Source organism: Accipiter gentilis, chromosome 17 (assembly GCF_929443795.1).
Source record: "Accipiter gentilis chromosome 17, bAccGen1.1, whole genome shotgun sequence".
Lineage (NCBI taxonomy): Eukaryota > Metazoa > Chordata > Aves > Accipitriformes > Accipitridae > Astur > Astur gentilis.
Window position 1 is genome coordinate 23,599,749 of NC_064896.1, and position 27,408 is coordinate 23,627,156.

Below are 27,408 nucleotides of genomic sequence, written 5' to 3' on the forward strand. Positions count from 1 at the left end.
CATACATCCGCCCTGTGTTTCATTCCCATCTCTCTGCATCTATAAATGATAGTCCAAGCACATCACGTGCTGCAGAGAGAGAACTGGCTGCGCATCCAATTACTCCCGTACCGTACGTGCGAGGAGGAAAATAATATTTTAATAGGAGTGCCACAAATACAACTATACCGGTACTAATTGCTATTTAAAGCAGTTCTGCAATGCAAGTCGATTAAATCATTTCATCTGGTGAATGCAGAGAAATAAAGGCCCCTGTGCAAATCCTGTACCCTAGGGCTGGGCTGGGTGTTACAGTGAAAGGAAAGAGGGGGCAGGGACGGTACCCTCTTCGTTGGCATCTTTTGCTGCGCATTAACGTGCCCCGAGGAATAGGCAAGCACATAACCTGATGGTGGCCCAAATCTAGACTCTCGCCGGGCGCTCCTCCGCCATGGATAAACAGACCAACCCTTTTATCTGGACAAGTGAAAACTGCTGGACTGACACATGGCCACCTGTTCATCTCCAAAGTGGAATGTAGTAACGTTTATACACAGCATGGTTCCAGTCATTAAATTAGTGGAAGATTAACAATCCCAAGTGTTCAATAAACACAAAAGACAGCAAACAAATGAAAAGTGTTAGTCAAGGGAAATTTTGGCTTTAGTGCGACTAGTCCCGTACTTGCTTCTTGAGCCACAAGTCACAGTAACTGGAAGAGGAGAACATAAGGTGGCCTGGGTTTCATTTTGAGGACTTTCTTTAGTTTTTATTGCTGCACTGATGATTTTAGTTTGTAGTTAACAAAAATATCCACTGTTCCTCAGCTGCTTCTCTCTTTAACACTTTGGTGGTTAACATGAAAAATGTTTTGAACTCTAGAGTTGCTTCTTTGGTAAAACAGCTCAATACCCTATTTAAAAAAAAAATCTTGAATTAATCTTTAAACACATAAGCTCGTTAAAAGTATTGATGCGGCTGCGCTTTAAAGAAGGACAGAGCCAAAGCACCTTAACCTCTTTGGGAAGACGAAGACTGCTATCTAAGTGCAGCGTAAAATGCCTTAATATGAAAGTAGCACAGGGCAGGAGAGCTAGAAGAACTATTTAATGTTTACGCATGCTTTTCATTCCCAAGGATCTCCACGTACCCGAGGAGGATCCCTCCTGCCAGCTCCGGGCCGGAGCGGGGCCCCATGGGTGGTGGGCACCCCAGCACAGCTACCGGCCCCCGGCGCCGAACGCCATCTTCCATCTCTCCTCCCTGACTGTTTGCTTTAGATCTCTTATCGCCCATCACCCTCCAGGCAATATCACTAAGCTGCTGCACCTGGCGAACGGAGTGCTTGAGCTTGATGTCAGAGGAGATTTTAGTTGCTTAAATAGAAATAAACTACAAAGGAGCGCTCCCAGGGCTGCGAACCTGAGTTTGGGGGGCTTGCTTATTTTTAGGACATAACAAAAATAAGCTCTCCACAGCTATGTGCTGAGGAGCGTTTGGTAGGGCACAGACCTACTCCGACAAGATGGCTGGCTAAGTTTATTAAACCCCTGGAACCTGATCCCTTTAAATATTAAAAATAATCCACTGTATTGCATCTAATTGAAACCCACTGAATACTTAGAGGAAAGGAGAGATGAGTCAATCCCAACACCTTTCACCCACAAGTGCACCAACAGTTTTCTGATCTTCTTTAATCATAGAGCTCCAATGGCTGGATTCGTCACAGGAGTGCATCTCCAGCCATCTAATCTTTCCGCACTTGGCTCAGGTTTCCCCCATCCCAAGGAATCACACGCAGCCTCTTTGGGGGAGAGGGGATTTTCTTTTCCCTTCCCATGTCTGTGGCTCACTCGGAGCCTGCTTTTTTGTTCTTGTTGTTTCATGCCCTCTTTTCTGTCCGCTGCGACGGAGCCATGGCTGGGCTGTTAGTGGGGAGGTCAGGGGCGAGCGGGGAAGGGCTCGGGCACCGTACGCCAGACACCCGGTACACTGGATACTCCCAGGCACAACCCAGATACCTTGCTCTTTGCTCAGGCGCCTGGTGTTTAATGCCTCCAAAACAACAGCAGCAAGGCAGAGACACTCAGGAGATGAATTCCCAGTTTTAGCGAGTGTCAAAGCATCAGCAAATGATAAACCCAACTTTTAATTTTGCTGCTGGGTTGGGTTCATTCTCTCCTTTTGTTTTTCTGGTTCTCGCCTTCTCGGCCATGCCACCGTCCTCGACAGCTGCCCTCCACCCCACAGCACGGGGCCAGCCTGGCACGGCTCCGCACCGGCTGTGGGGCCGAGCGGTCAGGATGAAGGGTGAATTATCCTCCCGGCTACCCCCAGCCCTTCTGCACGGGGAAGAGGGATTTCGCGTCTGGTTTAGGAGTCCCACTGTCCAAGCAGCGTGTGGAGTTCATGCAAAACCCCAAATGAGAAGCCTAGAGATTTGGATGGCGAGGAGAGTGTGTGTGTGTTCATCACTCGGTGTATGTGATAATTGTCACGTATGACTCATATTCCATTTCTATGACAGCTGATGCCAGCAAAGACTACTACATGAGCGGTGGCAAGGAACAAACACAGAAGGGGCGTGCTCGCCAAACAAGTATGTTCATGAGCAGCTTAATGATTTTATATATAATAGACACCTGCATTTCCTCGTTTGCAAAAGACTAATCTGCACCTACCACAGAGCTCTGTTATAGAAGCAGTTTCATGCACATAAATTGTGCTGAAATCCCTGACTAGAAGGCATGGGACAAGATCCAGGGTACAGATCCCCCCATGTGACGGAAAGCTGGCATACCTCTAGCAGACATGAGAAGAGACCAATTATTTTAATTGTTTGTTGGAGTTTTAAATTCACTTTTGCTGTAGCTGCAGGGTGATGATTCTGAGCTATTAGGTGATATTTTCTTCAGCAAAAATGTTGTGGTTTCGGTGCCTGTGACTGAAAGGGTAGGTTTCACCGCTTTATCCTGTACACACGCAGCCTACAAACTGCATCTAATGAAAGATCTTTGGGTTTGTATTCCCGTCTTTGCTGTTTCACATAATACTTTCCCTGCTAAAATGAGGCCGAAAGGCCTCTCGGCAGACGTTGTTCACTGAAGGCGAAATTATGCTCGATATTAAGAGCAAGTACCCTGTGCTATTTAAGGCACAGGGTATATTGCGGCCACCCAGCAAGCTGCTTGCAGACCAGAACCACAGCAACTCTTTGCGGGCTGGACGCAAGGTAAACCTCGAGGCTGTGAGATCCCAGGGCCACCAACCCCGGGGCATTAACACGCAATGCAGACGCCCAGGAGAGGCCGTGGCAAGGGGTGGGCTGGGGAAGCACTTGCCACCCCCCTTCTCTCTTCATCTCGCTCGGTCACAGCCTGGCCGATTACCAAGATTTTACATAGTTGAGTAGAATTTGGGTTCGGTCCTTGAAGATGCTGAGGGTTTTCCAGTCCCGCTGATGTTAGTGCGGAGCATGTGTGGCTCCGCTGTGTGTGCTGCGATCGCTGAATCATCAGAGAGTGGCGTCACAGCCCAGTCATTCATATTCTTACAAAGGCAACGTGCCTGCAACCTCCAAGTGTGTTTATAATCCATCGCAATCTTTAGCGTTACTCGAGTTGGAAGAGTTTACTTCCATGAACTTTGCAGCCCTTTAACGTGAAAAAATAGCAAAGATAGGTAACTAGGAAACATGAATAAACATAATTAAACATAAAATGCTTGTTGTGATATAAGAACTGACCTCAGCCAATTAAAATTATTAACAGAAAAAATACTCCAGTGTCAAAACGCAAGTACATCAACAGCATTCTCATTTCTGTAATCAGGATTAGTTTATATTTCCTGACAACCGAGCGAGAAGCAGTCCAAACTGTGGGTTCTTGACCTTTTTCTCATTCAAAAACAGGTCGAGATACTACGTGAATAAAATGGGGAATGTAAAGACACATTTGTGGGGGGAGACTGAATCGCCAGTTATGTATTGACTAACTATGGACCTTTTAAGAATGTTACTCTTTTCAAATATTGACTTTTTTATTGCTTCTCCTACAATTGCAATGGGGGAATTCAAGAGCCCCACAAACTACTTTATCATATAATTAGTTTATCAGTAAATTTGGACCTCGTATATCAATCACTATAATGCATAACCTCCACTGAGACAGAAACCAGATGTGCATGCTTCTGCTTTCTTCTTTATAGTATCTACAGCATCATTAGTGCCCATGCTACAGTTTAAATTGAATTCAGCAAAAAGCAATGGTTTTACCCCCCTGCAAGCAATCTGATACTGCTATCGGGATAAATCAACATTATGTTGATTGACAATTCGTACTCTTTCTTACTCCTTCCCTGTTGCTGTACGGAAAAGGGTGAAGTGTGATTTGTTTATGGAAAAAAGAATTTTAACTAGCTAAGTATAGGAACAAGATACTTGGTTTCAAGGTAAATGCGGTGAGGCGGGCATGCCGTGACAACGACACCGAGAGGCTCGATATGCTGAATTAACCAAACCGAAGCCACCAGAAACGGGCCTGCCTGCCCATTTCTGCCCCATGCAGCCTGCAGCGTAGCTTTCCTTTTGAGTGCCACTCAGTTCCGATGCCTGTACAACCCGAATGGGGAAAACATCGCCACACCTGAGAGAGGCTGGGAGATGTCCTTTTTCAGACACGACAAGAAGGAACTCTTTCTGGGGCCACCTGGGAATCCACAGGAAACATCAGGATGTCTGATCACTGCATCCCACGTATCCCACAAATTTGGAAGGCGAGGGTTTATGTATGCCTCCAAGCTTACAGTATGTCTTGCGGACAAAGGAGTGGAGCTCTGACCAAGGCACTGTCTCCATGGGCTGGCTATCGGTTGCTTCACAAACTAATACCTTGTGGGCGCAATCTTTTGAGGCTCATTCATACAAAATTCTCCTTGAAGTCAGGGTCTGACTGAAAAATATGGCGCCCAGCTTGTGTGTGCATTAAAAATCCAAACAGATCATTATTTACACTACTTTTTCATTTTCCCAGTAATCAAGCACTGGCTGGTAATAATCCCCAAAGGGCTGATTATACCGGCAAGATACAGCAGCTCTCTGACCACACCTCTTCCCCGGGAAAAGCTCTACACCAGGGCAAAAGCAGCGTGTTTGCAGCAGAGCAAAATGGGATTTTCAGCACAGGGTTGCCTGGAATTGATGGTTCTCATGTTCTTAGCAGAGCTGAGCTGAAAGCGCGTACCACAGAGTGAGGACTTGTCAGGCGGTCCCTAACACGCTTCCTTTCCAAAATTAAAAAACTTGTTCTGATTGCAAGCAGACTTTTTCAGAATATGTGCCTTCTCCTTCGCTCCTGAGAGCAAGCCAGCAGATGCTTCGGTGTCTCTAAAGCATGATACACGCTGCTGCTCATCTGCATGTTTAGTGTACCGGGAGAAGAGTCCTTCCTCCAGGAATAACATGTGTGTAATGTATTACATTACAGCTAATTAAAGGAGCCTCTGCTGCTGCTGTTAATCTTGACTGGTAGATCATCCAAATATTTGCAGGCATCGTCTTATGAACACAGAATATTAAAACTATGCTGTCTTACCGCTGTGCAAAAAGGCTGCTGGAAACATGGTGCCCTGGTGAAATGGGGCACCCACACTAATCCAGTCAGACCTGGAAAGCTGAATGGTATCACGGAGAGAAGACCAAAACGGTAGGATAAAATGCATACGGTAGCAAGTTCCAGTTACGATCCCCGTGTTTGAAATCGCACTCAAACATCCACCCGGCGGTGTCGCTGAGAGATAGAAGGTTATACCGGTATATTGGAGTGGGAAAAGAAATGGCTGAGGTATTCCTAATGGCAGAATTCGAGTATTACAGAAATAGGCGAGCAGGAGTTGGGCTAAAAGAGCTACCTTTATTAGCAACTATCTATCAGACAGCAAGAGCTGGGCGTAATTCCTCAGGCCCAGGCTGTTAGCGAGGACTTTGAAAAACCATCTTCTTTTCTTGTAAAATGAGTAGATTTGGACTGGAAATCACTGGGACAAAAGAGATGGAACCGTCTTCGCAGCTCAGCGACGCTTTTAGTTCAAACACGCGAAACCAAAGCCCCAAGTGCAAGAAGGATGGTAATGTGGTACTTGAACATGATTTTTAAAGTAGTTCTTAAAGCTGCAAAGGATATTAACCACCAGGCTTGTTTCCCTTAATATATATTAAAAGCCGTTTTATATGGAAGGCCTTAGGTGTACTCAAATTTCAAACGCCTGGGATATTTTATTACTTTACTGATCTAATAAATGCAGGTGTTTCATAGCAAAAGCACACAGGCAATCAGACTGTCTGAAGGCAGCAATGAGTTGCACACATTTCTCCTAGTACAAGTAGATGGCCACGAGCGCACTGAAGCGGATGGGCCTTTGGCGTTCCTTGCGATTAGGCGGCAGTCAGGCTTTAAGGTGTGGAAAGATAACTTGTTTTAACCGATTCATAAAAGAGATGGGGCGTCTTCTTCTGAAAATCGCCCGCCCCCCAGTTTTACCAGCGAGGGGACAGGGGACGGGAGGCCACGACGGCCCGTGCCAGGCCGGGGCCGGAGCGGGCGCCTCTGCCACGGCCGGCTCTCGCCGTGGGACGTGGCACAAGGCGCCGCGTCCCGCCGGCACACGCGTGCGCTCCCGCTCCGCGCGGCCAGCCGGGCCGGGGAGCGTGCCATCTCTCTGTCTTTACCGAGATCAAATGGAGCTACTCAATCAGGGGGTGCCATTATTGCCTCCACCATGCAATTTCCACTATCAATAATTTACTCCATTCGCTGCGCAGGCAAGGAGGGGGAAACGGCAAGACAGATTTTTGACAGGAGGGACGGAGAACCACCCCGCGGGCAGCGGGGCAGAGCGGAGCCGGCCGGGTTTGGGTTTTTTTCGCCCGGGATCCCGCGGGCACCGCGGCCGTCCCAGGCTTCGCCGGCGGGCGCTTGGCGCGACGGGCGGCTCCGGCTGCCGGTGCCGGTGCCGGTGCCGGTCCTCCCGGTGCCGGTCTCCCCGACCGGGGCAGAGCCGCCTCCGGGCCGCCCCGGCTTGAGCTGGAGCACCCGCGCCCGCAGAAAGTCACCGGTGTAACGTTACCTGGGGCGCTCATTAATAAGCAATGCCTGTTATTATCTTGATTGCATTCTTAATAGGCAAACTACGGAGAGGTCAGCGCGGGAGCGATATTTAAATGGATCGGGGCTTGCTTAATACCCGCCGGAGTAAACCAATATCCCGCGGCGGGCGGGCGGGCGGGCAGACCGACCGACCGACCGACACCCCCCCGTCCCCCCCCACCACCTCCGCCTCCCGCTCCCCGCCCGGCCCGGCCCCTCCGCGCCCTGCCCGCCGCTCGGGGGGCGCCGGGGGAGCGGGGGCCGGGCCGGGCGGGCGGGGCCGGGGAGGCGGCGCGGAGGCTTTAAGCGGGGCAACGCGGTTGCCTGCGGCCGCCGCCGCAGCCGCTGGCCGGAGGCGCCCGGGCTGGGGGGCGAAGCCGCTCCGCGGGGAGGCGGCGGCCGGGGCCGGGCCGGGAAGGCTCCGGTTGGGCGGCGGGGGTGGAGGATCCGGCTCCCGCTGCCCTCCCGCCCCTCATAAAGCTTTGATGAGACACTTGAGCCGCCGCCTGTGTTGCCGGGGCGGCGGGTAGGCGGCCGGTGTGGGACTTGGGAGCCCGGGGAGAGGATGTGACTTCCCGGACGGGGAACCCGGACAGGCTTTGTGTGGACGACGAGGTACGGCGGCGCCCCGCCGGGGAAACTCGAGGGGGCCGGGGAGGGGAGGCGGGCGGGCGGGCGGGCGGCTGCTGGGCCGCCCGGAGGCGTCCGGGGAGCGGGAAGGGCGGCGGCGGCGGCGAGAGAGGGGAGGGCAGGGCCGGGGCTAGCCCCGCGCCCCTTTGTTCCCGCACCTGTCGGTCCGGTCGGTGCCCGGCGGGGGCTTCTGTCGGAGGTAGCGGCGCTCCGCTCGTCGGCGTGAGGGGGGTAGGGGGGGGGGGTGGGGTGAGCGGCGGGGCCGGGCGGCCGTTGGCGCTTCACCCGACGGCGGGGGCGAGGCGGGGCCGGGCGCGGGGCGCGCTGCCCGCGTGGCGGCGCCCTGCGCGGGGCGCGGCGGGCGGTTGGGCGGCGGGCGGCGCCCCCTGGCGGCGGGCGCGCGGCGGGGCGGAGGCTCCGGCCCTCTTCCCCCCTCAGCGGTGGCGACGGCGGCGGCCGCCCGCTGGGTCCGGGCGGCGGGGAGGGCCGGGGACCGGGCGCCGCCCCGGTTCTGAGGGAAAGGTGCCGTCAGGGAGGGGAGCCGTGCACTTGTTGAAGCTCGGGCGTCGCTGGAATGTGAAGCACGCCGGGCACCCTCACCGGGATTCCGGTGCCATGGCGGGAGAACGGGGAAGGGGGGGCGTGGGGGGTGTCGTCCGCCTCTCCCGTCGTGTGCGGGGCCGGGGAGGGAGGTGGGCGGCTTGGGCGGCCCTCGGCGGGGTGTCCGCGCTCGCCGGTGCGCGGGGAGGAGGAGAGGGGAGAGGTTGGGTCCTGCCCGCGGGGTTTGACTTCACGCTGGTGTGGGGGGAACGGTTATCCTCCGGCCTTGGACGGTAAATGCGGTTGGCAAAGGTTTAACTTACACTTTGGAAGCCTTGCGCTCTCCCGCTGTTCTGTTTTGGGTTTTGGTTTTTTGGTTGTTTTTGGTTTTTTTTCTTTTATAGGGTTAAAAGCATAAGGTGTTACAACTGTGGGCCACGCTTGCTGTGCTTGTTTATTTTTAAGAGGTGCTGTTGGTGTCTTGGTTTGTACTTTAGGGTTAAAATGCCTACTTTTCCTTTCGGTTTATTGTAGTTTGCTGTTCTGAGGTTATGACTATTTCGAGATCAATAGTCATTACTTATTTATGTTTCTAGTAACACAGTTCTAATGAATGCAAAGAATCTATCCTGGCGATACATTTTTCTTCAGCAAGGATTTCTGTAATCTTTAATTCATGGTGTGATAAGTACATAAAATGAATTTCCTTGGTCATCTGTAGATACGAGCAAAGGGCCAGGCAACGAGCCGCCCGCTCGCAGACAGGACCAGCCGTCGTGTCACTAAGTTTGGGTGGCCGTTGGGTAGCAGAAGCGAGGGGTTTTTGCTCTGTTTGCACACGGTCGGCTGTCCCAAGCGAGAAGGTCGTCGCATCGTCCCGCTCGTTTGTGTCGGGTAGCGCTTTGGTGCAAATCAATGGCTCTGTTTGCAGAGCAGGAGCGCTGCCTGCGACCGCTTGGGTGAAAACTTGACCCCAGTGGTGGCCCAGAGTTAGACTAGGTGGGGAAGAACGTAAGCAGAGGGGACACTCTTGGCTCTTATCCGTGCTGCGGATCCCCTGGTTTGGCATGCGAGAGGAGGTAGCAGCTGTCAGGGGGATGCTACCGGCAGCGGCAGGGCACTGGCTGTGTAAACAAACCCGGGGCGAGGGAAAGGGAGAAGGCAAACCGTGACGTTCTCCTGCCTGCTCTGGGAGCAGCGGGACAGAGTGCAGTCCCTCACCTGGGAGTCGGGGCAAAGCAATGGCTCCCCGTCAACTCTAAAATACCTTGAAGGAGCTGGTAGATGTTTCAGCTATTTACTTAACACGACTAGATACAGGAGCCTTTCTACAGGGTTCTGTAACTCACAACAATTTTCTGCTGTAGTACTACCACTTAATGTTCAGCTTCACTGAACCTCGGCTGGGAAAACCCATTTGTAAGTAGCGTGCCTTCTGTTCACGTTGCCAGTGCACTCTGCTTTCTGGAGCTGCAGGGTAGATCCTGTCGTTACTTGGCTGTGAAATCAGGGTAAACCGGGTCAGAAGGATCAAGAACACTTTATCTGAATAATCCAGCTATAACAGTGGAGGAAAATGGGAAAGTACTTTTATCCTGGTGGGAGTAAGGCTAAACTGAAAAAAGTTTAATTTCAAGCAGCGTGCTTTTAAACACGAAGGCATTATGTTGTAGTGTAGTGCTATGGGAGTACTACAATATGCTGAAATACTACGAAACGTAGTGCACAGATGCAAAGGATTTTCAAGACTCATTAAAATGTGAAAGAATATAGTGGAAGATAAGGATCTGTGTTTTTGCTTAAAAGCTCTGCATATAGTGACAGTGCTGAGCTGAAAGTAGCTGCAGCTAAAAGTCCTTGCAGTACCCGTAGCGCTTTCTGCAACTCTTACTCCGCTGTTACAGTGAGGAAAACACATGAAGCTGCGTGTTTAGCTCGGATAGTAGTTCTCTGCCAGGGTGCAGGTATAAAAGCAGGTCACAAGAAACTTGCGAGTAGGAGACCCTCTCATCCTTTCTATGGGTAAGCCTGCGTGAAGATGAGAAACAATTCACTCTACTGAGTGAATTGTGTGATAGGTGTGATCCTATTTAAAAAAAAAAAAAAAATTATTTCCCATATTCTGCCTTCCTGGCTTGTATAAAAGGCTGAAATGTTGTTCTAAGAATGTGCCCTGTGCCTACACGAGAAACGTCACGCTAGGCATTGTGTGAATTGGTGGAGGCTCCACTACAAGAGGATATATGCTTTTAATAGGTTAATTGCGAACTTGTCTTGACCTGTTTTCAAGCATATGTTTTGAGCGCTTGGTTCCTCCTAAATAGCTAAAATGCTGCTTAATTAGGAAACTCTCAATCATTTCTGAGATCAGTTCATACACTGGCATTCTTGGTAATGCTTAGCTGTGAACACCCTTTAAAAGGAAGCTTTTAAAAGCGTTGAAGCTAAGCTATTTTTGTGTGTCGCTGAGATGAAGCGGTAACTCAATAACCTACTGTCTTCAGTTCCAGCTAGGAAGGTGCTATGCATAACAACTCTTTTGTTCCCTGCGGTACGCCATTAGGAAGCAGTACAGGTGCATACTGAGCAAACTGCCTGATGTATGAGCCGGGATGGGGCTACTATGCTGTGCCCACTTGTCAGCTCACAAATCTTACTGTTTCCTTTCCTTATCCATACCTGTTATTCAGTTTTATCTTTGACTGTAAGTTCTTTGGGGCAGAGATCGTCTTGCCTGTCTTCTATTCCTGGTGCCTGACAGGGACTCCTCAGTGCTCTTGCGATACAAACAATAAATAACAGATTTTGCTACTCAGTGTATACAGGAAACTCTGCCATGGTCCTTTAAACTTACATGTTATCAACATAAGTCCTTATGCTACTTGATTTGGAAACACTGGAATATACAATAACAGAAGAATAAAATGCTTTAATTTTGGAGATACAGTGTGAGTTAATAGGGTAACCGTTATACCATGGCCTATGTCCTCTGATACAATCTTACGTTGGCCATGTTGCTTACAATTCTAGGCTCTGAGCAGTCCAATGAGGAACGCTGTTTGCAGGAGTTGCCCATGCAGAACAGGACAAACTGTCATATGCATGAAGTGGAGGTGATCTGTAGGGTCAGGCTCACGTTTTCCTCCTTTTCAACATTCAGGACCTAATTATAAGGCAGCTGTAGACTGACGGAGTTCAACTGCTACACCCAACAGTAGCAATCAACACGGAACAGTCTGAAATACTGAAGATGCTATGACTTGACTAAATAGGCAACAGTCTTACCAAAAAAAGCCGACCTCATCTGAGGCACAGAGGGTTGGCTGGGATGATGCTGATTTGATGTGATTGTAATCCTTTAGTAACACTGATACTAGTAGCAGAATGTCCCATTACAGCATAATTTAGGCATCACGAATGGATACAGCTGTCTGAAGATGAGTACCATGGACAACCGGAGGAAGCAAAAGCAAACTTCATTTAGTGAATTTTCATGCCCTGGTGACAGCTGCCATAAGGCTGTAGCAGTTGTATACTTTCCTCGGTAAGAATATTGTATCTTTCAGAGAAGTCATTTTTTGAAACCAGTTAATTAGGACGGTTATTTCTGGCCGTGGCATTTGTACAGAACAGAAGGCATGATTGTTCTTATGTTTGTTTCTCTGAGTCCTTTGATCGACTAGAAGCTCTCCATGCTTTACGCTATAAATTACCTCAATACTTTGGCAGTTCATTTCTTTTCTTGTGTACTTGGTTAGGAAAATGCAGAAATCCTTGTGACTCAGCTTCAGACTACTATAAATTATGAAGAAATGGGGGAGGGGGTCACATTTCAAATTAGGAAAGGCAATTCTAGGAAGATGGGAGGAATACTGGTTGCTAAATTTGAGATAAGCATCTCTTGGTATCTCAAAATCTGAGCAGCTACCGCCACCTAGAGATGCACGAACCGAACACGCTGCTATGGCTGGCTCTGGCAACTGAGGCTGCACGATCAAAATGAGTGAGGCTGCTAATCCCAAGAGTTCTCACGCCGCAGCAGTAAGTTCGGGGTATGGATGTGGGCTTTTTTTTGAACACTGCGACTGAAGTGGTACCTGCAAATCCTGTTCTAGGGATGCAGGTAACTAGTCTTTATACAATCTTCCTGGTGTGGCTTAAATAGGTAAACAAGAAGCATCGCTTTCAGTAAATCCTTTGCTGAGTAAACTTTAGACTACACCTAAAGAAGTATTTGCAAGTCAAATTTATACTGGTTTGTAAGAGCTGTTGGTGAGACTTGATAGCGTATCCAAAGCTTGCACCCAAAAAAGTGCAATGTAGAACTAGTCCCTTAAGGATTTGAGTTCAGGTGGGGTGGGGAGGTTTTTTTCCCCATCCCATCATTGAAGTCTATGTAGTAGGGGGTGTCCTTTAGTAGGTATTTGGTGGAATAGAAAAAAATTCTGTTTTTCTTGATGTATTGAATCAGCAGCCTTTAGCTTGGTTTCCCAACTTCAAAATTTAACTATTGAAGCTGAACTGGGTACATAGATATTTGTTGCTACCTCAAATCTAACAATATGGAATACACTTTTTATATCTGCCCCTTGGTTCTTAGGATACACTTTCCTGTTTTGTTTTGAGCTCACGGTTTCTGATTTTTGTTTTGTACATCAATATTTGGCTATGGCAGGTTCTTCCTCTGCATTTGGGAGAGAAGAATAAGCACTGTTCCCTATTTAATTTGTGAGGAACTGCTTATAAAGAGAAACAATGTGCCTTTTTTACCCACTGAACTCAATCTTACGTGCAGTTATTTCTGTTTGACTCTTACAGGCACAGTACATTTCAGGGGCTTTTGTAGTAACTGCTAGTTTATGGCTATCATGCTCAGTGGAATAAGAAACCCAGTGCAACTAAACCTCAGTGGGAGTTGATAACTTCCATCTCTGAGCCTTGAAAATGCAAGCCACTAGCTGATTGCATGTACTGCACATCTTTCCAGGTGATGATTTTGATAATTTCTTAAGATACTTGAAATCTGTCAGTATAAAGTATGTCGGCCTAAGGGTTTAATGTGTAGCTTGTGAGGGAACAGAGTTTTCCTGTGGAAAACTGAAGAGCTGTGATACAGGGATATTTGCCATTCAAGTCAGGAGGCAACTGTGAACTATTTATACCATATCAGGGTGTATGAGAGAGCTGTTGTACCAAACTAGTGTTTGAAAAACTACCTGTGGCTCACATGGAGTTCCACATCCAAGCTCAGCCTTTCCAGTACGTGCACTGGGCTACAGGTAGGCTTGTACTCCTTTGCACGCATGTAGCGTAGCATAGTAGGAGGAGTCTAGAAAAAGATCAAACTAGGTGAAGTCTTGAGCAAAATGCTGTTATATGCTCTTTATTAACTCAGAATGCAAAAGACTTGGAGCCTGTTGCTGTAGTTAAAGCTGTAACAATAAGAACAGGACTAAGTTGTGTGTGTGTCCCCCCAAATCCTGTACTACATATCTTCTAAAAGAGAGTTAAGCTTAATCTTGTGCCAGTTCTGGGGGATGCTGTGCCTTATCTAATGTGATCAAAACATTGCTTTCTTTAAAAAAAAAAAAAAGCTCCTGGAGAAATGCAGTTTTGTCTAGATCAAGGAATTAAAGGTTATGATCTCTGGATTCCTTAGTCCGTTATGCCATTTACTTTCTAAGCTTGGTGCAACATCAGTACCCATATGGTTTAGTTTACCCTTCTTTACACTGGCCGTAGTGCGCTCAGTGAGTGTTCAGTACTTGATATACTGAGATGAAAAGAAATCTAAACTTTATTCAAGGGGTGGATTAGTAAGTAAACCAACCTCCCCTCAGTCATAGCTGTCACTGTACCACAGAAGTGTATGGACGCTGTTGGGATGAGCGACAGGACTTGTTTTGCAGTATTTCTAGATAATTGTGCCTGCTGGCTGCCTGCATTAAGACTTGGATCTTCACTTGCTATTTACATTCCTTTTGAGTTGATAATCCAGTTTGACTGAGCCGTAAATGCCAAGAGAGAAATGCTATTTGATAGAATTTGTACTGAAAGCCAGTGAGTCCAAGGGGGAAGCAAAGCCACTAACAAGTTGAAGCTGGCAAGGGTAACTTAACCAGAACCCATGCCAGGAAACTGTGGTGAAGTAAGAATTTGCTGCTGAACATCATGACCGGCCTTTATCTTTATAATGGGTTGAACCAAAACTAGAAATAAACACATCTGAAGTTCTCAATTTTTGCTTTTCCAGATGTAAACATTACTGTTTATGTCAATGTCTTTTTTTTTTTTTTTTTTTGTTGGCAGCTAGTGCCCTACAGACAGTGAAGGATTGTTTTTATTTTATGGGAGGCAAAGAAGGATGTTTCATGTCTTGTTACAACAGCAGGGTACTTACTGGTATGGTGTTAGCAAGTTGCTGTCAATGAAATGTGGAAAGAGATGATAAGCAGGTGCTTCTTTACATCCTCTCGCAGAAATTTAAAATTTCATGTAATAACTAGCAAAAGAATGTCTGAAAATGAGTTCTCCCCTTAAAAGCTAATGATCAGCACCTGAAGTTAAAAAAAAAAGAACAAAGCTGCCTGCCTTGGAAGACTCATTTTAACTCCTTTTCTCTCTCAATTTTGCACTAATGATTAATTTCTCCTGCCCCCTGTGCAAAACCTTTCTCCCGATGTAACTGCAGAAACGTTAATGATGAACAAGGATGTTGCAGAAGAAGTGAGTCACTTCCACATGCCTCCATTAACAAAAAAAAAAAGGCAGAAATAAGATTTAAGAAGAAACTACTTAGAGGTCTAAGCCTCCAAAGAAGTCTACTTCTGAGTCTGACAAACCTAGATGCAGCATCTTGAATTCCATAAACCTCAAGCATGATGTCGTATCACCTGGTTCTTAATCAGATTTGCTCAACATGGATATTGTATATTTTTTCCTTGCTCCGATTCCTGTAACTGTTATGAAAATTATAGATCTTACACCTGGAAATACCAGAAATAATTTCCCCTAATGGAAGAACAGGTATGCAATGAGAGCTAGAAAACACAATAAATAACTTCCATGTCTACTCTAAAACACTTTGGGGTGAAGTCTCCAGTCGCAAAGCACCACCAGACCTGTTAGCATTCAAGTTGTACTCACTAGAAAATGACTGCGGGGGAACTGCTGATACTCTGCATATCTTGTAATTAGTCATGTTCAGGCATACTTCAAAACTGACTTGTAGTTTTGTCGAGGTCAGTCCTGAGCCATTTGTATTTTAACGCAAAGATGCATCTGTGGAGATGCATTGGGAAAAAAAGATGACTGGAAGTTGGTCGTCTTTTTTTCCTTTTATTGTTTTGATGGCGCTGATGCTGCTACACTGGCTTCATCCCCTGTGAGCGCTGAGCATCCCTATTATGAGTAGGCATAGCCTTGCTCTTCTCCATTTCATACAAATTAAGGCTGACCTTTGGTCCCTGGCAAGCTGCCTGGTTTGTGTTTATAGGGCTGGTAAATACCTACTTGTGCAGTAGTAGTTTTCCATGGGAATAGGGCTTTCCTGAGTTTCATAGCAAATTTGCTGCAGGTAAAAGCAGACTCTGGATGAGAAGGGATGTTGTGTTGCATTTCAAATCAAACCTCTTGGAGGTTTTAATGTTGAAGAATGTTTCTATTTTAACACTAGTTTTGCTTTTCTTGTTGTTCTTTGTTATGTAATGGTTGAGCCCACAAATTAGGAGCATGAGGCTAAAAGCTGAAGAATGAAGGAAGAAACAAAAAGACATATGGCAATAGCAGGAGGTCCTGCCACCCCACCTTAGGCTCGTGACAACATGCCCTACATTTAACCTACAGTCAGGAACTAATTAACGACACAGATGGAAGTGAGCTAGCATATGTATTCAAAAAAATACCCCTAAGGTTTTAATCAGCTGCCCTGCCTCTTTCTGGGTTAGACGTCGAAGTTACCATAGAGAGATTTGCAAAATATGTGAACGATACACATGGTTAAGGCAGCTTTGTGTAGTGGCTGAAGCGAGGGATTGGGAGTGGGGGCTGCCCTGTTCTCTGGTTCAGCAGCAACTTGCTGTGCAATCTGGGGTAAGTTGTTTAAACGTCTTTATGGGCTTCAGCCTACCCGGAGGGAAAATAGGATTTCTGATGCGGTTCCTCCTCACCCAAGCATGTTGAGATTCAGTGTTTGCCAAGCACTCTGGAAGCTTTGACAGTATGTTCTCCAAGAACTGTTGTGCAAGTGGAGAGTCACAGCAGCATAAGTAGCAGGTCTCTCTACTTTTGCAGCTTGTAAGTGGTTTTTTCCCCTCTAGAACTACTAATTATCTCTGATAAGACAGCTCTGCTTTTGATTTTGACTAGGATGGTGACTTCTAGATAAGCTGGTCTGTTGTGCAGAGATTTGGGAGAGGGAGAACACTTAGCTGTTTTCAACAGACTAATTGGGTAATTTAATGTTTCTTGCTTTAACTTTCTCTTTCCTTCCCCCACCCCCAGCGATTTGAAGAGAGGCTCCTCTTCCCTGCAGGGCAGTGGGATCTGCTTATGTGAAGGGACAGGTATTGAAGTTTTTCTAGAGAAGTGTTTATTTAATGACTGAAATCCCATATACAAACCTACCCTTTGGAGCTTAAGGGCTCTTACAGTGAGAACAGTATGCTGGCAGCAAAGCCACTTTCTTCAGCGGGGAGGGTGTGCGTGAAACAAGACACCCAAGCGCAGAGCGGAGCGGAGGAAAGTTAGCTGGTGTTGGGCTGGATTTTGCATACTTCTGTTTATAGGCATGTCTGGGCTATTTATGTGCTTGTATCGGTGGGGGAAGGGAGGAGCTAGTCTGCACACCTAGAAAGCTTTTTTTTTCCTTCCTCTTTTCAGTGTAATTATTACCAAATATGCCTGTATCCCTCAGGAGTCCTGAGTGTGAGGAAGCTGTTTTGCTGAAACCTGTCACACTTTGTTCTGATAACAGGTATTGGCTATAGTTTAGGTGTCAGCCCCATCTGATTTTATGACCACATGAGTACTGGGCCACCTTTACAGCTGGTATAAATCTATGAACGGATCACTATGGATTTACACCAGGCACAGAATTAGGTCCACTGGAGCATACTGCTTCAATGAACCATGACGGTTTTTGTGCAAGTAATTTCCCATGATGCCACAATCTATAGTTATATCTGGTGGCAAGTATGAAAAGTCATGAACCAGGTAAACCTCATTTTTAATTGGGGAGGGAAAGAACCCAATGGCTGTCTAATTCACAGGAATCAGTGTAACGGTCCTCTGTGAAAGAAACTACACCACTATACAACTGGGAGAAGGCAGGAGCTTGATAAATTAATTTTTCCTGCAAGGCTGCAGGTTTTGTTTTGTTCTGTTAAATGTTTGTACCTTGAGCACTACAACTAATGAAGCTTGTTTTCAGACACTTGCATCTTTGCCAGATGTACCTCTTCACCCCTTCTGGTAATTCCAAACCCTTTTCCTCTGTGGAGCTTGTGAATTGAAAGCAGCAATACACAGTGTAGTAAGTCTGTAACTGGGTAAGCCCGTATGCTGGTGGTTGCCTGACTAAGGATGGGGGGGGTGGAGTTTATTTGGGTAGGTCTCAGTGACTGTAGAAATAGCATTGTCTGTGAAACTTATATCCCTCTATTGAATCCAGTTGAAGTTGGCTCCCAAATTTTCAAAATAGATTAGGGATAGGGAACCAGGCATAGCAATTGCAGAAGTCTTGTTTCAACATGAAACCGCTTTGAAGGTGGGGAAAAAAAACCCAGCTCAAAACTATAATGCTTTGAAATCTGTGGTGTGCTGCATTGTCATAGTAAAATTTCAGTGGTGAAAGAGCACTTCTTGCCAAAGTGTTTTCAATACGGTTATGTTAACATTAATATAACTTTCCAGCAGTATTATCTCCAAGGATAAAGCGATTGTCACAGCAGGATACACGCAGGGCTGGCTGCCCAGTGAGGTGGGTTAGATTCCTAATGAGTAAATCCTTGTTCAATACAAATTCTTCATTCTTCCGTTAATGTAGATTGAGGTGTCTTTGCAAACACAAATTTCTGCTCCTGGTCTGGTTGTTCCCATGTAACTTTGGACTTGAATACTCCCAGAAGCTGCTCTGGTACCTCATTGTAAGTTTTCATACCTTGCCCCATCTGTGGAAAGTATATATCCATGGAGATGCTGTGCTAACAACTGGACTGAGCATGTGTTGAGAGCAATCTGCACATGAGGGCAGGCAGCCAAAGATGACTGATAACACCACTGGCAAACGCATGCATATTGTTAATACCTGTCAGGGCTCTGACAACAGGCATTTCCAGTTTCTGGTTCATGCACATCACAACGTACTGATCTGCTTCATTTCAAGGACTGGCTATGGCTAAAAAGCAAGGTATTCTCTTACAGCAGTGCCACACACAGTCAGGGTCTCAGCAAAGGTAAGAGTCTTGCAACAGAGGGGTATAGCCCTTGCTCTCCTCCCTTACCCTAGAGAAAGCACTGCCTGCCCAAGCCATGGGTAGCTGCTCCATCTGGTGCTTGTGCTTTTTAACCATTAATTTTCCTTGGCTGAGCTTCACTTGTGTTCCTGTGGAGTGCATAATGTTCTATAGGTCCCAGGAAGCTTGCCACTTGCAGTAGAACTGATGGGTGCGTGGGATGTTTTACATGCTGTTCGACAGTTTATAGGCACTTGTAAGATCCAAGCTCAACTGGTACAGCAGCTTCTGGGTTGTTCCAGGGCTGCTGGACACATGTCGCAATACAAGGGATCCAACTCACGCTAGTTTGCATGCAACGTGCTCAGTTCTGTTCCTGCGCTTGGGTGCCAATTATCCATGACTTCAGTGGGAGCTTCATGTGTGTACTTGGCAGAATAGCTTAGTCCTGTGACGATTCAGCACAGTATTCCGCACTGAAGAGCCGTAGTGAAATGGAAGACAAACCACAGATGCTGCTCAAAGGTCTGAGGTTCTGCCCTAACGTTCTTCTGTGCACAGGTTGAATTAGCATTATATAAAGCTCTAGTGGCTATCAAAGCAAATGATTTCGGAGAACTGTAATTATCTGCTCCCATGGAGGAACCAGATAGTATCTTGGCATGGAGCTATTATTTCGTGGAATGGTTTTGTGGGGTTTTGGTTGTTTTTCTTGTTTGGGGCGGGGGGAGGGAGGGGCAGGTAGCTGTTCTATAGGTGAACTTGCTTTTCACAGAGGTTGCATAATGTTACTTCTGAATGGCCACAGTAATGTCATGAATGTACCTTGACATATAGTCTAAAACAGATTAATGCAGTTTTCTAAGCCTGAAGTCAATTCTGAAATTGGAATTTGCTAATGCTTAGGTTTTAGACTTGGAAGTCATGTCCCTACTGTACAGTATTTCTGGCATGGCACTAGGAGTGTGGCACGTTACTCAACCTGTGATACTCCTGATGAGCAAAAATAAACCTGCTGGTAGCACTTTTAATTCAGCAGGATTTTCACTGCATACCTTTGTATTTCAATGTGAAATTTTGGCAAAAACTGTTGTGGTAAAGCATTTTGTGTTTGATATGTATAGTGGCATGCACACAAGTACCCTTTTGGAGCCGAGTTTCTTTGTTTACAGTAGGGATCGCAACCCCCCCTGCAGTTTGAGTGCCCCCTGTGCAGGATGCTGTATAAACAGCTGGAAAGGCAGTATGTGTGTCACTGGCTCAAGAATCAGTTCCCATTGTCAAAGTATAAAAATAGTGCACATCTGTTCTCTTCCATGGGTGTTGTATCTCTGAAAGCTCAGATACCATCTGTGAGTCTGGCCTGCTATTCCTTCACTTGCGCCTACTGCCAAGACTCATCCCGCCTGTTTCCTGGTATGGGCAGAATGGGTCTGAGATCCATCCGACAGAAATCCTACTGGGAACTCCTTGTAGTCCCGCACTTGGCCAATTTAAGTATAAGCATGCTTGTAATGAGGAGACTGTCTGGTCTGCGCCCATTAGAGCAGCTGAGTTCTCTCTCGCGGAGCTCTGAAGCAAGTGTGCCCTTTGCATGGTTGTTTGAGTGGCCAGAAAGGTATGATGAAAATTTGCAGGAAACTCTGATACATAACTCTGTGAAAGATCAGGGGTGTAATGTCACGGCATTATTATTTTGCCATTATTTTCTTTGATTCTTTTCCACCTCTGGTTGACAGGAGAGGTTGTGGGGGTTTTTTGTATGTGTTGGGGAATGAGTCCGATAAAACCTTGGAACCCCACAAAACCCCCTTGTAGTGCATACTTCTCCAGAGCCAAGGTATTGCTGGAGTTTCTTTATTCTTAGAAGCTGTACCATAGGCAATATTTAGCAATGTAAGATGAAAGCAAATTTCTCATGGTTAAAGTTGTAGTTTACAAACATCTTGTAAATTTGCTTGCTATTTATCTTAGTCTTCAAAATGGTTCTTAGTCTTTGCCATGTCTGGCATTATGGCTAAGTAGCTTTTATTGCCTCAGGGAAAACCAACGTGAGAATAAAAATAAAATAGGGTCCTTCTTCCTGACATGAAGCACCAACTTAGATGAGTACAAATTGGTTGTGGGTGTGCATGTGTATGTATTGGGGGGGAGGGCACTTTATTTTCAGTAATAAAAAGTAATTATATAGTTTGCTGCATAAATAGCTGCAAGGATAACCAGAGTGTGTCAGACATCCAGTTATGCATGTGTTAAAGGTTAATACTATTTGTTCTCAGTACATTTAGTCTTTGCAAATCATGTGCTGACATGCATCCCATTTTGGTATCTGTTCACACACTCCGGTAATGATGCGTAGAGCAGGAACTCATGCCTGTGCCATTCAGTAGTATTTAGTAAATTGAACTTTTGTATAAAGGTCTTAGAAAATGGCAAGGCAGAAAGTGAATGTCGTCTTGCTGCTAATTTTATCTTCCACTGCACGCTCCTTTCTGGAGATTAAAGCATTATGAATCTATTCACTACTGAAAGTTATTTCGACTTTCATGGCGCATATCAGGATGCAGAAAAGCAAGTACATGTTCACAGCTGTTCCTCAGGTCTCTCTGCTGGAAATACAAGCTGTTAAGCTGCTACGTTTCTGCTTAAAATAACTAAAAATAATGAAATAAAACAATTAACTGGTGAATCCTCATTAAATACAAATACTGAAATAAATAGTACAGCTAGGTAATTGACTGCATATGTAAACTAGCTGTAGATAATTGACATGACCTTCATCTAATGAGCCTCCTTCCCGTTAGTGGAGATGACAGTCACAATTACGGGCCCTTACTCTAGCTGTAATTGTATGGACTTTATTGAAGTACAAACTAGGTCACGTCTTCCTGAGACCTGGTCTGTGGTGGGTGACCTCTTTTCATCACTTCAGCTTTGCTATGCTGCGTGAGAGAAGGAGGGATGTTCTTGCAGCCAGGAGAATGGATGGCGTTCAGGAAACTGGTCTCAAATGTGCTTTCTGATAGAGATGTCTTGCGTGACCTGGGAGAGTAGTTTGAGGCTAGCATATATCTGTCTTATACAAGTTAGTGGGTGTATACAACAGGCTATGGGACAGCAATCAAACCAAGATGCCCTCTCCTAGAGAAGTGTTTGATCTTTTATGCCCACTGATGTAGCTGAACAGGAAGAGTGCGAAAGGGCTGCAGCCTTTAGCCATTGTTCCTAGAAGGTGAGGAGTGGAGACCTGAATATCCTACAGCTAAGAAGGGAGGGGATGAGCGCGTGAAAGGACTACAGATTGAGGTTGTATCATCAGTGATTTTATTTTGTATTTTTCTAGCTGCCTGTCTGACTAAAAAGTGGCCATGGCTAGTCTGTTTTGTTTGGCTTTCAGTTGTATTGATGCACTCAGAACACGCAGTATCAGCCAGGTTGCTCCCGTTAAGAAATACTCAGCACTGATAAGCTTCCATGGGAGATAGTTGCTCAGTCTACCAGGGTAGCATCAGGCATCGGTGTACACACAAATGCTGGGGCATCTCCATGTAAGGCCTCGTAGTGGTGGATGTGCCCAGCATGGAAGGGGGCAGCACCTTGCTTAATAGTGTGCTGGGAAAACAGGAAAATCCAGCTTTATCCCATCTTCCCACCCCAGTTCCACTTCCATGTGCAGTAACATGGTGACTGTCTCGTAATCAGAAGGGTGTACCTAATCTGTTAGTGTCTGGGGTTTACAAGGCACTTACTGTAACAGGACAGGCCGTATCTCTAATCTTTGCAATATAGTGACGGTTTGATAGTTGGGGAGCAGAGGAAGAGGACTGGAAGCTGCCATCCAAAGTGTTTCCGATGGCCTTTTTCGTCCTACATTGGCATATTAGCTCTGCATCACTAAGTAAGAGATGAACCGTGCGTTCGTGAGTCAGTTCAACGGTAGCTGAAAGGTTGTGTTTCTACCCGTGGAGTGAGATGTAAATCTTATTCTGCTATAGCGTGTTAAACAAGTACATTTTGAGTAGCTGCTGCTAGAAATTGCTATGGCCTCTAAAATGAAGAAATTTCCTAGGTGTTAAAATATTATTTCCTCATATTAAATCACTTGATACCATTTTGTTGCCAAAGACAAGGACTGTGTATGTTGCTCAAGTCACTGTCAAGATGGAGAGAGAAGAATCTTTCCACATCCTGCATGCACAGTTTGGCTTAGTCTGGGACTCCTTTACAAAGAAGTAGATGGTTGATCTGTGTCTGCCCGCTAGGAGTATTCCGTGTGTCTGTGCTGCTAAAGCTTACTTTGACATACTCTTCTGCTGTTATAAATGGGAGGAAGGGGGGTGGCTTTCAGTGGGACACATTTTCTTGTGTATTATCAGTATGTTATGTGGATTAACGGCTGTCTTAAAGTTGTTGGTTTTCAGAGCCTAGTTGTACGTTATTTCTTGCTACCCCAGATAATAGCAGGGGTTGTATGTCATCGGATGGGGTGTAAATCGATCAAGCTTGACAGCAGTTTCCTTCCTAAATGGAAGACAAAATTGATTAAGGAAGGATTAATTTAACGTGAGGTATAAAGTACTGTTAGATCTGGTGACGAACCAGCCATTGGCAGAGGATGCTGAGGGCTTATTGAAGTCAATTGGTGAGGTTTCTCTGCACCTCTCTGTCCTCTGTCTTTTTGTAAGAAAAAAGTCCATGGGAACAAAGTTGCACAGGCACTATTTATTCATTTCACATCCCTCCAAGTTCATTGCTACCATGAGAGGTAAGCAGCCCCATGAGAAGGATGTGGCCTGATCCAGGAATCCTTCTATCCTTTGTCTACCTACCTAACTTGAAAAGCGGATGTTCAGCCTCCAACTGGTGCACTTAGGTGACGGGTGCAAGCTTCTCTCTGTTTTGTGCTTGTCTTGGTGCCTCTCGTGTTGTGTCCTCTTTCGCACTGGAAGGCCCAAAGGCCCATTGGGGTACTGTGTGCTCGGACAGAGGCTGTCCTCTGGAGTCAAGATACTGGCTGGGACCTCTGGGCACTACTCTAATAAAAATAGCAGGAACTTGATAAGGAGCCAGAAGATCTGCGTTCTGTTCGCTGCTCTGGTGGTCACAGTGTGATGTGGGTGTTTGGGTTTTTTGTTTTTCCTTCTAAGTTTTATATAAAACAAGTCTCAGAAGAGGGAGTGTATGAATATTATTATTTCTGTTGCCTGTTCCACTGGCTCTGCATTTGTATGCTAGCTGAACTGCCCCTTCTTCCTCTTGTCTTGTTTCTCCTTGTTTGATAAAGGAAGACTGATAGCTTTCTTCCTTGTGTTTTAAATCATCTCTGTAGTGTCTGTCGTCCTCCCCTTTGAGGAAGAAATCTGATACTTCTCCCTGTAGAATGTTTTAAAAATCCTAGGATGAAAAAAATCTGCAAAATATTAATGTTCTGCATTGCTAGAGCAAACACGATGTTCCTGTGAGTCACAGATGTCAGGTTTGTTTAATCTTAATAAATCTATGCCACAGTAACACTTTTAAACAGGAAGAGAGATGGAGGGATGAAGGAAGAGTTGTGCTGGGGTTGAGAGGATTCTTAGCCAAAATTTTGTTTAGTGGGGGGCTGGGGGTGAGGAGGGCATGGACACAAACCCAAACACTTCCCACCTACTCCCCACTTCATCAAGTAAACTTTGAGACCTACATTTTGGGCACTGCCTTTCTAGTACATACTTCATTTTCTTTGTATGTTTTATGATAGATTGTCTTTCCATGTTCAAGTCTTAAGAGTACTAGTTTCCCACAGCATATTTGCAGGAGATGAAGTAAGGCTTTTTACATAGCACCCTGTTGGCAAACAGAAATAGCGTTTACTCCAGCGAGCGCTGCCAAGTATGAGGTACTTCCGAATGAACTTCAAAAGCTCTGAAACAAGCATTAGCTGCTGCTTCAAAAATGTGAACAATGCCATTGCTTTCTAGCAAGCAGAACTGGTGAGAGCGAGGATTGGAAGGAGGAGAAATAACAACTGATGTGATGGATGTTGTAGTAGCACTTGGGATCAGACAGAAAGTATAGCTCTCTGTCATTGCAGGATTTGGGGGGTTCCTGTTGTAATAGTACCTAAAGTGTGTACTCTCCACTTGAGGAGGAAACAATTCCTACCCTGAGGAATGTACGATTTACAGAGACTTAGCGAAGTGCTTGGGAAGGAGCAGTCATACAAGCCCAAGCTGCTGGGAGTGCTGATGGGAGTGAGTTGTGCCGATTCCAAGCCTGGTGAGGAGTTTCCTTACCAGCACTCTTTCCTGGTACTTCCCCCTCCATGCTCAGTGAGGACAGAGCCAAGCATAACTCATAAGCCTCAAAGCATGGCCTATAACTTCTGCCAGAACTTGGGGCAGAATGAGAGAGAAACAGGCAAACTGCTGTGTTTCAGTGTGGCAGTAGGGCTGGCTCTGTTTCTGGTTTTCATGTTGGTCTCTGGGCTGGAACTGGGTTTAAATAGATGCTTTGCCCGCTTGAGAACAGGCAGTATGGGGCTCTGGGAAAGTATGGTACAGTGGTTCTGGTACTGTCCTTTCAGTATAGCTCTTACCAGCTCTGTCATCCAGCAGGTGCCTTCCATGGCATTCACATGATGCAAGCAGTCTGTCCAGCTCAAATTTAGTATACTGTCCTGGACCATTTTCTTGTCTATATTTACACATACATACCTTCTACTTTTAGAGGAGGAATTGACCTGCTGAGACCTCAGAGTTTGTATGGCCTCTTTCTGTGTTTTGAAGGTTGTTTTCAAAATACAAACGCAATTTATCCTGGTGCTGTTCGTTTTGGGGGTTTTTTTGTGGATAGAGCAATGAAATATTTTTGGAAAGGAGAGATCTTAAAAATTAAATACTTGCATTTGCACTTGAAGTCCTGCCTTTCATGCTTGCAAAGCTGCCTTTTACTGCTGAATGTTGCATTGCTAAACAGCAGTTCTGCCTTTGCTGTTACTTGAAATAGACGTCATCAGTCAATAAATAAGGGGTCTGTATAGCATCTAATTTCATACTTACTACAGAAAGACTTTGGCACGCAAGAACTCTGACTTGCTGGTATCAATGATGCCTAAGCTTTGGCATATGCTTTATCTGAAGCTCTAAATCAAAGAACACCCTTGTACAAGAGTTTGCTTTATCACCGGTAATGAGTTGCGGCTGCATGCAGCAGATCTCTGCAGAAAATGCATAATGTCTCAGGACAACTGGGGTGAATTTGTATTACTCCATCCCTTGTAAGTTTTTAAATATATTTTTTTTTCTTGTTCTTGTCCTTGACAGTTCCACCAAGTGAGAAGAGTGATGACCATCCTTTTCCTTACTATGGTTATCTCATACTTCAGTTGCATGAAAGCTGCCCCGATGAAAGAAGCTAGTGTAAGAGGACAAGGCAGCTTGGCTTACCCAGGTCTTCGGACCCACGGGACTCTGGAGAGCCTAAACGGGCCCAGTGCTGGTTCAAGAGGACTGACATCGCTGGCGGACACTTTTGAACATGTCATAGAGGAGCTTCTGGATGAGGACCAGGACATCCAGCCCAGCGAGGAAAACAAGGATGCAGACTTGTACACATCCCGAGTCATGCTAAGCAGTCAAGTGCCTTTGGAACCCCCGCTGCTCTTTCTGCTTGAGGAGTACAAAAACTACTTGGATGCTGCAAACATGTCCATGAGGGTCCGGCGCCACTCTGACCCAGCTCGCCGCGGGGAACTGAGCGTATGTGACAGCACGAGCGAGTGGGTGACGGCGGCAGAGAAAAAGACTGCAGTGGACATGTCCGGGGCGACCGTCACAGTCCTGGAAAAAGTCCCAGTACCCAAAGGCCAACTGAAGCAATACTTCTATGAGACCAAATGCAACCCCAAGGGGTACACAAAGGAGGGCTGCAGGGGCATAGACAAGAGGCACTGGAACTCCCAGTGCCGAACTACCCAGTCTTACGTGAGAGCTCTCACCATGGATAATAAAAAGAGAGTTGGCTGGCGCTTTATAAGGATAGACACTTCCTGTGTATGTACATTAACCATTAAAAGGGGAAGATAGTGGATTTGTGTTGTATAGATTATATTGAGACAAAATTATCTATTTGTATATATACATAACAGGGTAAATTATTCGGTAAAAAAATAATTTTATGGACTGCATGTATAACTGAAGTTTATACAGTACAGTGGTTCCACAATCTATTTATTGAACATATCCATGACCTGAAGGGGAACAGAAGTCATTTGCGCACAAGTTGGAAAAAAAAAAAAAAAAAAACCAAAAAAACCAAAAAAAAAACCAACAAAAAAAAAAACCCAAAAAACCCCCACCAAAAAAAAAAAAAAAAAAAAGAAAAACAAGCGAACAAAAAGTCTGCATTACATTCCTCGATAACGTTGTGGTTTGTCGCCGTTGCCAAGAATTGAAAATATAAAAAGTTAAAAAAAAAAAAATAAAATTGCATGCTGCTTCAATTGTGAATTGATGATAAACTGTCCTCTTTCAGAAAAATAAATTGAACCAAAACATTCCGTTTACATTTTAGACAGTAAGTATCTTTATTCCTGTTAGTATTATATCTGTTTACTGCTTTTAACTTCTGATAGCGTTGGAATTAAAACAATGTCAAGGTGCTGTTGTCATAGTTTTACTGTT

The 27,408-nt window shown here is 45.8% G+C and overlaps 1 protein-coding gene across 5 annotated transcripts in view; it reads left to right on the forward strand.

The window, feature by feature from the left end:
• BDNF (brain derived neurotrophic factor) overlaps positions 1-26,998 on the forward strand; it is a 38,869-nt gene extending 11,871 nt beyond the window's left edge. The window contains exons 1-2 of one of the 5 annotated variants that reach the window (XM_049821405.1): positions 7,582-7,736; positions 26,050-26,998. In XM_049821405.1, coding sequence (XP_049677362.1) covers positions 26,071-26,811 — 741 coding nt within the window. In that variant the 5' untranslated portion in view covers positions 7,582-7,736; positions 26,050-26,070 and the 3' untranslated portion in view covers positions 26,812-26,998. Of the gene's footprint in view, positions 1-7,581; positions 7,737-8,297; positions 8,362-11,788; positions 11,836-16,338; positions 16,383-26,049 lie in introns of those variants that run through there. The other 4 variants (XM_049821407.1, XM_049821408.1, XM_049821410.1 and 1 more) reach the window with 4 other exon arrangements.
• Positions 26,999-27,408: the final 410 nt, after the last annotated feature.